General features: G+C 38.1%; 1 protein-coding gene across 1 annotated transcript in view; it reads right to left on the bottom strand.

The window, feature by feature from the left end:
- Nucleotides 1-12,638, bottom strand: part of Tmed10 (transmembrane p24 trafficking protein 10) — a 35,297-nt gene that overhangs the window by 16,118 nt on the left and 6,541 nt on the right. The window contains exon 2 of the mRNA XM_003472431.5: nucleotides 951-1,062. Within this exon, the coding sequence (XP_003472479.1) occupies nucleotides 951-1,062 (112 nt within the window). The remainder of the gene's footprint in view (nucleotides 1-950; nucleotides 1,063-12,638) is intronic.

Genomic DNA, 12,638 nt, shown 5'->3' with positions numbered 1-12,638 from the left:
TCTCCAAAACCAAAACAAACCACGCCAAGCCAAGCCAAACATGGCACTAGAATAATCTCTTCTAAATCCATAGTGTAATCCAGATTATGACATTATCCAAAGAGATATAATACAAATTTTGTCTTTTGTGTACTCATCTAAAAAATAAGTTGTGGAACCTAAGTAGCTCCCAGCCTTACCTGGTCAAATGATCAGTTCTTTCTTCCTAACAACAGTCTTTTGATTATCTCTATGTCAGTTCACAGTATTATCATTTTTTAAGTCTAACTGAAACCACTAAACTACAGAACATTGGCTGGTCTGAGTTCAGACTACATAGCATGTTCCCTTAGCTGACATCAAGGCCTTAACAGGTCTCCTTTGTAAAAAGACCCTTCCAGTAATACAGTATCATTTTCTGCATCTATCTAGTAAGTAGATAATCTTTTTTTTTTTTTTTTAAAAAACCAGATTTAATTTTGTTAGCGCAGTTCCAGGTTAACAATAAAATGGAGAGGTAGGTACAGAGATGTCCTAGTTCCTTTTACCTCTACACATGCACAGCTTTTGTCATGGTCACCATCTTCCACCAGAGTGGTGTACATGTTATAAATGATAACCCCCTCAAAAATGATAAACCCACAGCAGTCCACAATTACCCCCCAAGCCCATACATAGCTCACATTAGTGTACATCCCAAATGTCTGTTGGAGCAGATGCACAGTGATGTGCATCCACCATTATGGTATCACACAGACTATTTTCATTGCCCTAAAAATTCTCTGTGCTCTACTTCATCCTGGATGATCTTTTAAAAGACACTCCAAAGGTTGCAAGGCATCAGGACTCCACACAGAATACACAAAAAACAAAATGAAACTGGAAATCAAGTGCTAACTATAGCACAGGACATTACAGAGCTGGAAAACAGAGGATTAATCTAGAGAAAACATTTGGACTACAGTACTTACCTTTACTCTCAAAACACACTTCAAACATGTCATAATCTTCCGTGGTAAAGGCAAACTTCCCCTTGGATGCATCCTCCTTGGAGTACAGAATATGGCCAGCAGAATCTGTAATCTAAAATAAAAAAGTAAGCAAGACCTAGGAGCAAACAGCATTTTAAAAGGGTGCTTACAGGAACTGAGGAGACAGAAAGACTTGTTACCTATAAAAGACAGTCAACAGTTGTTACTATCCTCACAGCACACTGATGGCCAAAATCTATTGCTACTACAGATGTCATAGGGTACCAAAAACTGATCCACTCAATCCACCCAGTTACATAATTTGAGGTTTTTTTTTAGATAAAATCTCTTTACAGAATATACACTTGCATATTCCCTACAAAGGAATATGTCCACAAAATGGAAGTGGACACTTAGCAAAAAAATATACAAGAAGAAAACTGATATAAAAAGCACATTTCTTCTATAGCCAGGCATGGTGACGCACACCTGTAATCCTAGTACTTATGATGTTGAGGTAGAAGGATTGCATTGAGTTGAAGGCCAACATAAGTTACAGACTTCAAGGACAGCCTGAACTATACAGTGAGACCCTATCTCAAAAAACAAACAAATGTAAAATAAACCTTGATGAGAGGAGTGGGAGTGGAGAATGGAATTAAATGTATTATTCAGTGTGGTCACACTGAGAAAAAACAAAACAAAACAGAAGTACTAGAATCCCAAACCTGTCTTTAAAAAAGAAAGTTTTTTCCTAAAAAGACATGGGTGAGCCAAGCATGGTGGCACATACCTATAATCCCAGCACTCAGGAGGCCGAGGCAGGAGGATTGCTGAAAGCTCGAGACCAGCCTAGACTACAAAATGTGTTCACAGCCAGCCTGACCTGCATAGTGAGACCCTGTCTCAAAAAGACGGAAAAAAAAAAGACATAGGGTGTAGCAAGACCGGGTCTTACTATGTGATTCAGATTGGCCTTGAGTTTACTATGTAGCCCTGGCTGAAATCAAGGTGATTCTCCTGACTTTGCCTTTGCTGGTATTATAGCTGTGCACAACCAAGCTTGGCAGAAAAAACATTCTTGGCTTTCATAGATGTTTGTTTCTTGTAGGTTCTTAGCTCTAGTCTCCAAACCTACACTGCTCCATTACTAAAGAATGGTTTATAAGAACACATAGAAATGCATACATATTAAATGAAGGATATGACATGGTAATTTAACAGATTAGATCCCAAGCTAAGAATGCAGGGCTTTTTTTTCCCCCCACCTTTTTGAGGCGGGGTCTCAATATGCAGTTCAGGCTGGCCTTGAGCTCACTTTGTAACCCAGGCTAGTCTCAAACTTGTAAGGACCCTCCTGTCTCAGGGATTACAGCGTGGGTCACTGGCTTTGCATGGCTATGTTCATAAAAGGCATACCTCATTACCTGAGATAGGAAGCTACTTGGCAAGGCAAAACACAAAAAGTATTGGCTTCATTATATTAAACTTGGTACTCTAATGCTATTTGTTAATTATTTTACATGTGAAATTCTGAACCTGAAAATTGAGTAGAACACATTTAAGCTTATACTGTATTTAAAAGGTTTTTTTTTCCTTGGGGGGGGGGGTGCCTGGGATTGAACTCATGACCTCGCACTTGGCAGGCAGATGCTTATGCCACTGAGCTAAATCCCTGGCCTTTCAAAGTATCTTTCAAACAAGTATTGCTTTAAATGATATTTAGATTTTGAGTAGTGAGATTCTCTCTATACTTTAATATTTCCTATAAAAGCATATTTCACCTATGGTAAAAAAGTAATAGTAAAGCTATATAATTATGGAAAAAGTCCAGAATAACAAAATTATCACCAGGAGACAAACTTGAAAGAATGTGTTAATAAACATGATTTTGTGGCACATCTCCTAAATTACCTAATAATAACAATTAGTATTAGTCTAGTTTTTTCTGCCCTTCAACATTTTTTATTAATTTGCCAAAAATGTTTTTTTTCTTTTTTCTTTTTATCGGTACCGGGGATTGAACTTGCGACTGCATGCTTGCAAGGCAGGCGGTTATGCCGCTGAGCTAAATTCCCAGCTCCCAATTTGCCAAGAATTTAAAATCCCTAATCTGTGCTCATCACTATGTACAAGCGTGAATAAAACAGCTGTCTTCAAAGGGCCTAAGTGTCTAAATAAGGAGGGATAAGAAACAATTATTTTGGTTTTGAGTTGCATTTTTCTGATGATTAGTAATGCTGAGCACCTTTTCAGGTATTTGCTTGCTATATGTGTGAGGTAATAGAACACATTAACTAACATGATTGTAGCAAGCATTTTACATGGCATATAACACCATGTTGTATAACTTGGATGTACACAATTTCCATTTGTCAATCACACCAAAATGAAGCTAAAAGACAGAAAGAGAACAGCTTCATCACAATGCAAAGAGCAGACTGCAGTACTTAAATTGTCTCGGGATTATAGTGGATCACACAGCATCTTGGAAGGGGTAACATATAACCCTAATGCTAAAGTATCAATTTCATTTGAGGAAAGAAACATTTCTTTTGAGGAATAAAGACATTTGGAATGGAGCAGACAGCAAATATGAAGGCCATATTTCTGTGCATTCCAAGTGGAATGCACGGAAGCCAAAAAAAACTAAGTGAACCTTTAGATTTGGATCAGTGCAAGTCAGAGAGCTGAAGAAGGCTCTCAAGCCGAACACAGCACGGTTCAGTCTGTGTTCTCCACCTCAGGAATCAGTAGGCAGTCACAAGGTAAAGACTCTAAAGTCAGCAATAGCTAAACAATCTTCAAGGGAAAATTTAGTCCTGAAACTTCATAAAGGACTCCTGATCATTGGCTACTTTTCCTGATTAATCATCTGAATAATCGATTACTTTTTCTGAATAATCAAACAGCATACAAAAAGGACTACTTTAGAACCCTAGCTACACACATATAGTAAGGGAGAAAAGTCTAGGAACTAAAGAAATCCCAAAGTAATGTGTTGTGCCACTCCTTCCCTTAGAATAATCACTTCACCCATATCAAGCTTCACTTCCTACTCTGCAGCCCCAAAAAGCATAGTGACAGCTTTTTTTTTTTTTTTTTTTTTGGTCTTTTCCAGACAGGGTCATGATATGCAGTGTAGGCTGGCCTTGGTCTCACTTTGTAACCAAGGCTAGTCTCCAACTTGCAATGATCCTCCTCCACAGTGCTGGGACTACAAGTCTACGAGCGTGTGCCACCACACTCGGCTTAGTGACAACTTTTAACAGCAAAAAGAAAGTTCAAAAAGGTACACTGCAGGGCTAGGGATTTAGCTCAGTGGCATAAGCACCTGCCTGGCAAAGCGTGAGGTTGTGAGTCCCTGGTGCCAAAAAAAAGCCCCCCTCAAAACAAAAAAACCCAAAAAGGTACACTGCAGGAATAACAGACTTTCACCTTCGAAAATGATGTAAAAATCCTAACGTGGATTTCACTCCTATGAATAAAGTTGCAGACCACATTGAACTTCTTTAAAACAAAAACACCCAACCCAAAGAAACAGAATTTCCCCCTGGTGAATCTGGACAAAATGAGTTTTTAGATTTGCTTACTTAAGTTTAATTCTAAGGCCAGACATGGTGGCACACACCTATAGACCCAGCACCTGGGAGGCTGAGGCAGAATGACTGCTGTAAGTTTGAGCCAGCCTGGGCTACATAGCGAGTTTAAGACTGGTTTGTACTGCACAGCAAGACCTGTCTTTTAAAAATCCAAAAAACAAGCAAACAAAACAAAAACCATGTAATTCTTAAGGGAGAAGGTGAGAATTAGATTGGGTGAAATATTTCAGTGTATGTGAAGCCAGCTGAGGACAGCAAAAAATAGGCACCATGGTTTAGCATGGAACAATCATCACAGATTTCATCATCTCCATGCTCAGGCAAGGGAAGAGACCAGGTTACCAGCCTAAGCCAAACAACTCAATTTATTAGGGCTTACAAGATGTGGCACACATTTGTCCAACCACCTTACTTCCTAGAAAAATAGATTATGATCTTTTTATTTTCTCCTAAAATATTAAAAATGTCCCTCAAAAATTGTTTTCAATTTAAGAAGCACAGTCTCAGATCGTAAAACAGCTTAAATGGAGATCATAAAATTCTTATTAGGGGATTGGTTAAAAAAAAAAATCTTCATGGAGAGCTTCTCAAAATGAATTACGAACTCTATCATGTTTTCCGAAAGACTCCAGAACAATCCACACCTCCAAAATATACCCGGGAGTAAAACTGTTTAAATTGCCTCTACTATGTTGAGTTAAGGAACTGCAATCACTGAAAAACCGTTTCTTTTGTCCTTTGATGACATCTACAAAATTACTAGATTCATTCTAGGGTAAAGACAAATGTCTTAGTAGAGGCTTAAGGCAAAGGACTTGCCACTAGCCTTTTATTAGCATGAAATTTATCTCCTAGAAATAGTATGTGATGGTCCTAACTCACACTGGCTAAAAGATGTTCTAACATACCCTAAGATTTTTCTAAAGTCAGCAGGTTTCCTATCTAGTTCACATCACTTTTCAGTTATTTAGGAACAAAGCCTTATGGAATTTAAAAAAAAAAAAAATCACATTCCTTAACCTCAACACCATTACATAAACCAGTAGGCAGCTTAAATTAGGGTACAGGAAACTGGGGCAAACTCAGTGACTAAATGGAGCTGGCAAACTCTAATAGGCTGAAATGATGGCCTTTAATTTTCTTTAATTAAAATGTTCTGATTACAGATCACCTTGAAATATCATCTGGTTTCTCAAGAATTGATTTTTATTTCTTTCTTCTTAAATTCTTCCAGAGAACTACCTTGGTAATAGACTGAACAACTGCTAAGTAACAGCAAGCCCTAAAAGATTATTTTAACAAAACAACTTGTATCATAAAGTTCTGAATTGACCAAAGGTAATAAATATCAAGCTATAAAATTTGCCCACCTGACATTGAAGATTGAGAAGTAATAAAGCTTTGTTTCTAGATAACACCTTTTGGGGGGAAAAATAAAGTTCACAGCTTAAAAGTAGGGAGGAAAGTATTAACTGTAATGCAGAGCAGCTGACATCAAGAACATGTGAATACTCACAGCTGAAACTGTCAAGTAAGTGAGAAGATGGGTTCCTGGGAAAGCAAATCATTTAGAATTAGATTTCTCTTGGGTCATTCTTCACAGTAGCTGCAAACAGGTTCTTAAGCAGGTCTAGCTCCTGCAGCCTGCTCAATTCCTTTACCAAGTAGCCAAGATAATTACCCCCCCCTCACTTCAAAAGGATCTGTAAGTAGCTTAAATCAATAAAGCAATCAGGAATAAAACAGAGTTCACCTGGAGAAAGAACTAACTAGGTGTTTCAACAGCCTGAAGTGAACATGGGATATCTGCACAATAAATTTGGCTCTAAATTTTCCGGAAGCAAAGATTAAAAGACTAATGGAAAAAACAAACTGAGTTACACATCATTTGTTTTCTAATGAAAGCTCAGATTTATCTTGGGGCCAGTTTTCCTGGAACTCAACTGGAATGATTTATCAGGAAAGTTCTTGTCATTTTCAGCTGTGTCTTTACTAAGGATACAAAAACAGTTCAAACAGTGTTTTTAGTGACTGTTTGTAACCATGAATGGCCTGACCTAAGGCAGAGATCAGACCTGTGCAGGGGCTGGGTTTTCTACCCTACCTCTTTGTACTACCATGTTTCTTCCCATCCTTGCTCATTTCTGCTCACAGAATTTCAATCTTAATTCTAGGAAAGCTGCAAAAAGGATGGGCTACATTTGGCCACTTGTTGCTATGACTGGGTATGTATATGTGCATCCGTGTATGTGAAGGAAACAATTCTTTTGCACTATCTACCCAGATCTAGGCTTCTAATACTATTTTACAGAAAAAGGAACTAGGGATCCTTGCAGAAATGGCAGATTTTTGCTAGGACTAAGGCAGAAAAAAATAAGATGAGCAAGGAGCATCTTGTGCCAGAAAGCAAGTGCTCAAAAACAAAAAGTAAGAATGCCAGGAGGCCAAAGGAGCCAACCAAAAGAGCTCCCAACAGAGACAATTTGAGCAACAAAATCAAACAGTAACGAATTATCTAAACTATACAATAAATATTCACGAATTCATACTGGTTTTAATGGGTGAAAAAACATATAGGAAAAAAGAGACAAATCTGAGCCTGGCATAGTGCATAGTGGTGCCCTCTAATCCCAGCACTCAGGAGGGTTGAGGCAGGAGGATCACCATCAGTTTTGAGGCTACATAGTGAATTCAAGGTCAGCCTGAATTGCATAACAAGATTCTGTCTCAACAAACAAACAACAACAAAACAGAGACAAATCTCTTATGCAGAGGACTCCCAATTACATAAACTCACCCTCAGTGAAGCATAACTACCCACTGTAATGGTGGGCTGCACAAAGTGACTTCCTTCCAAAGAATACAGTATAAAATGAACACAACAGTGGAGAAACCTGGCAAACACAACTCAGCTAAAGTTCAACATAAGCAGTAATCATGTTGATAAGATCTGATGCAAATATTTGACCTCTGGGGTCTTGAACACTACAGCCTGTTTATTATAAAAAAAACACTGGGCAAGAGTTACCCTATAAAATACTCCACTACTACCCCTCAAACCCACCATGTCATCAGACACCGGGAAAACTGAGAAATTGACAAAATAAAGGAACCCATGGAAATATGACTAAATGTATTCAAGATGGAAGTTTTAAGCAAAAAAAGACATTAAGTTAATATATATAAATCCAATCAAATATAGACTTTAATTACTAACAAGGTATCAATACTGATTCATTCACTGAGTTACATATACCATATAATGTAAAATATTAACAGTAGGGGATATTGGGCATGGGGTATATGGGAACTATATTATCTTTACTGCTTTTCTTAAATCCTGAATTTCAAAAGTGAAGCTGAGTGTGGTGGTGCATGTCTGACTCAGAACTCGGGAAGCTGAGGCAGAGAGAGGATCACCATATATTCAAGGTCAGTCTGGACTATACAGTGAGTTCAGGCCTACCCTGAAGGACACAGCAAGACTGACTGAAAACAAAACAAAGTAAAAAAATGTTTACTTTTTAAAAAATCTAGTGAGGTATGGAAGCATACGCTTGTAATCCCATCTAGTCAGCAGGATGAGGCAGGAGCACTACAAATTCAAAGCCAGTTTGAGCAACTAACTTAGTAAGGTCCTCTCTCAAATTAAAAAAAGTACAAGAGTTGCAGTGGCACAAACCTAGATCCAATCCCCAGGATCACAAAGGAAAGGAAGAAAAAAAAAAAACTAACAATATAACAAAAAAAACCCCTAGCTAGACAATAAAGTCAAACACATACACAGATTTCTAGATTCTCAAGTTTAGTCTTATAGTCAAACAAGCAAATAAGCATTTTCACATGTTTTTATGAGGTACACGTGAATCCTGAGTATATGGCATATCTGTATCTTCTTCATGGCACAGGTCACACGTAGCTTTCATTTGCTCAGTTAGCTTCACATCCCACCAGTCTGCGAATATGTTCCCCTTGATTCACTTTTTTTTTTTTTGGTGCCAGGAATTGAACTCACGACCTCGAGTTTGCCAAGTAGGCACTTACACCGCTGAACTAAACCCCCAGCCCTTGATTCACTCTTAAAAACATTAAAGAAAAACAATTTTGCTGGGAAGAGCAAACGTCAATTAGCTTGTAGCTTCAGTACTGTACAAATGTGAACATGTAATTTTCTTTTAACTAGCTGTTACCTGCACTCTGTCTTCCTCAAGTTTACATTAGTCTGTGGTAATAAATTTTGGAAGCCACCTATATGTCCATTAACAGATGAAGAAAATGTGGTATTTACACATAATGGAGTACTACTCTGCCATAAAGAAAGATAAAATTAGATAAAATTGAATCCTTGTAGGAAAGTGGATGCACTTTGAGACTGTCTATAGTAAGTGAAATAAATCAGACACACCTGATTAATATTGCATGGTTTTTCTTAGGTGAGAAACCCAAAGTATAAAGTGCAAAATAAAAGACAGATAATAGGAGGTAGAGAGAGAGATCTTTCTCAAAGGGGAAGGACCAAGAGATGGACGGAGTGGGAAAAGGAATGAAAAAAGAATTAAAATGTGTTATGTACTGTACATGTACTAATTCCACACAAGGAATTTAAATACCAAATATATAATAATAATAATAATAATAATAATAAAAATAAAATAACCATCAACCTTGTAGTTCCTGAGAAGCCAGAAATTCTAACATGGAATAAAAATTAAATAAAAACACCTAGCCTTCTTTCTTTGAGGTGGTACAACACTATAAACACAGAAGGTTCTAGAGTCTGACTCTCTGATCTGTGCACAATGACAGTTTTGCCATTATTAGCTACAGGGTCTTGGGCTTGTTCCTGAACTTCTCTGTGCTTCATGTTCAGAGTAACAACATATTTCATAAGGTTATTGTGAGGGTTAAATACAACATAGCCAAAGTTCTTGGAACAGTATCAGTCACGTAACAAGTACTCAGTAATGCTACTATTATAGTAATTGTTAGCACTACTGCTATTATAACTGTTAATGGTAACTCAGAATTTGGTGAACATGCATACTTGTAATGCTACCATAAATCATTACTGTATCTGATTTGTAGTCTATTAGCACTACTTGGTTGGAAGTATGGTCAACAACTTAAAATTAGCAATTTACCTTTTCAAAAACATTTTATTTTTTGTGGTACTAGGCATTGAGTCTAGGGCCTCTGTACTGAACTACAGCTCAGTATTTTTTATTTTTCATTCTGAGACAGTCTCACTAAGTTGCTGAGTTGCCCAGGCTGGACTCAAACTTTTAGTTCTCTTGTCTCAGCCCCCCAGAGAGTGCTAGAATTACACATGCCATGCATGGTAGCTCATGTCTATAATCCCAGTGCGCTGGAGGCTGAGGCAAGAGGATCACAGCCTGGGCTACACAGCGAGTTAGAGGCCAGCCTAAACTGTTTAGTGAGACCTTGTCTCAAAAAAAAAAACAGACAAGCAAAAATATACCCAGGTGTGGTGCTGTACTGCTATGCTCCCAGCACCCAGGAAACTGAGGCAGAAGAACCCCAAGAGTTCAAGACCTGCTTCTTTACATAGTAAGTTAAAGGCCATTCTGAACTACATAGCAAAAAACAAAACAAAAACAAAAATACACAAAACAAAAAACCAAAGCTGGGCATGGTGGTGCACACCTGTAATCCCAGCACTCGGGAGGCTGAGGCAGGAGCTAATTCAAGGCCAACCTGCACTCCATAATGAGGCACTGTCTAAAAAAAAAAAACAAAAAAACAAAAAAACATACCACCCTAAAAACAGGGAGGCTTGAATATAGCTCCGGGGTAGAGCTTGTTCTGAGTTCAACTGCCAGCACTGGGGAAGAAAAACAGCATATGGACAACTCTGATGGCCTCGCAATTATATTTAATAGTTACAAGTGATTTATCTGATTTTTCTATCAAAATCAAGTACAAAGTCTATCAACTGCACTCCTGAAACTGGAGGAGCACATCTAGATTTTCACCCAGAACAAACTCATATTTGGGCCACCTGAAAAATTTAACAATGCTAACTCTTTCAATTTTCCAACACAATTCGGTGATGATATAGCACAGAGAAGTATTACTTAAGGTAAAAAAGGATCAAAGAAGCTGGGACGCTTTTTTGTAAAAGTACTGAGAACCAGGGTGGAAAATTTCCAGGCCCTGGTAAGGTAACGGATAGATGCTCTCTTCCTGCTTCTGCCAGATTTGCTACATGAACTTAACACAGGCAATATGTCATGCTTGCCAGGAGGGAGCTGGTGGGGAGAAAAGGGGAGAAAAGGGGAGAGCGGGAAGAAGGGAAGAGAAAGGAAAGCAGGGGAATAAAAGCGAAAGAGCAGTCTTGTCCCAACAATACCACTGCGGGGGTGAAGCCAGATCAAATGTTTTTTTTCATACTGTTCCAAAGTTATTTACGGTAAAAACTTCCAGCATGACCCTTTTAAATACAAACAAAGCCTTGTTCTTTCTTAACAACCAGTCCCTTGATTTCCCACACATTATGTTGAACAATGAGCCCGGGGCACAGGATAAAGCAGATGACATCAACCTCCCTCAAGTCCGAGGCTTGTTTGGGAGACCAAATTTTGGTGTGTGGCCAGCTGGTTGATCACAGAGGGCTCTACTGTCCAGGCTGCCAGGCTGCATATGAATATGGGGGCAATGGCCTCGGATCAACCACTGTCAGCAATTCACACAACAAACAGCAGAGAAGTCACCGCCCCCTCCAGGCTACCTTTATAAATGTTTCTCTTCCTAGAAACTAGCTCAGACGGTGGAAGTTACCACAAAGAGGTAGTATAGCATTTCAAACCCCAAACTGTCCTCTTCTCTCAATCAGTTCAAAGCAGGGAAAGCTGTAGACAACCATTCACTGAGTAAGAGGTAAATGAAGGAATATTTCCTTTAACTTTACATAGAAGGAATGGAAGATCAGGGTTTTTTTTTTTTTGTCTTTTTCCTTTTTGTCGGTACCGGGGATCGAACTCACGACTGCCTGCTTGCAAGGCAGATGCTTATGCTGCTGAGCTAAATCCCCAGCCCCAGATGGAAGATCAGGTTTTAATTAAAAGCTAGATTAAAGCTTTGCGCAATGGCAGTATCATGGCCAAAGGGGTTTATCTGAGGTTCAATCATTGCTAATTAAACACTAGATTTAAAAATGAAAATAAAATCTAAATTATATTTAATACAAAAAGATTTTTAATATAATTACATGCTAATGTACCAACAGTATTTTGTATTCAACCATTTTACTGTTTTTCCTAATCTAATGTGACAAGTCACATTAGACATAAATTTAAAAGGACTGTATTTTCCCCCAAAGAAAAAGATCAGCGTAAGAGTCCATTTCGTAGTTATTGATAAAAGGATAGGCTGCTTTTGAGGAATGAGCAAAAACATCCTATTTTTTTCTATTTTCCAACAGAAAAGTTCTCAATTAAATAACAATTAACTTAATTAAGCTCAGTTATCACCATTTCCCAATCTAAAAACTATAATGCATGTAGTAGCTCTTCATGAATTTTTTTTTTTTTTCTGAGGCAGAGTCTCACTATATAGGTTAGGTTGGCCTCAAACTCTCAGTGGCACCTCCTGTCTCAGCCTCTTGATTACAGGTATGTGTCCTGCTCGTCACATAATTTTTTTTTATTTTTCCTTTTTATCGGTACCAGGAATCGAACTCACAACTACCTGCTTGCAAGGCAGGCGCTTATACTGCTGAGCTAAATCCCCAGCCCCCTCGTCACATAATTTTGGATGAAGGGGGAAAAAGTTATAAACCAGTTTCCCAACAGTAAATTGCTTCTTCATCATTTTTAGGCTTAGACTGTGGTAGATTTATGACTCAAGGCTGAACTCCTAAATGATCTGCTTATCTTTCTTATCTTTAAGCTGGTTGGGAAGAAATGTAGCAATAACAGGGTATAATAGCCAGACTTTAAAAATTACATTTAGCATATGAATTGTTAATTAATATTAGCACTTTTGAAAAATGGCAATGAAAAAAAATGTTAGACCTATCAGATTATTTGGAAGAACGGGAAACTGCTGAAAATAATTACCATTAGGC

This window comes from Cavia porcellus, unplaced genomic scaffold (genome assembly GCF_034190915.1).
Source record: "Cavia porcellus strain 051 isolate PalLab524CR breed Dunkin Hartley unplaced genomic scaffold, mCavPor4.1 scaffold_31, whole genome shotgun sequence".
Lineage (NCBI taxonomy): Eukaryota > Metazoa > Chordata > Mammalia > Rodentia > Caviidae > Cavia > Cavia porcellus.
Note: the sequence above shows the minus strand (reverse complement) of the source record. Positions and strands in the feature narration are given on the sequence as shown.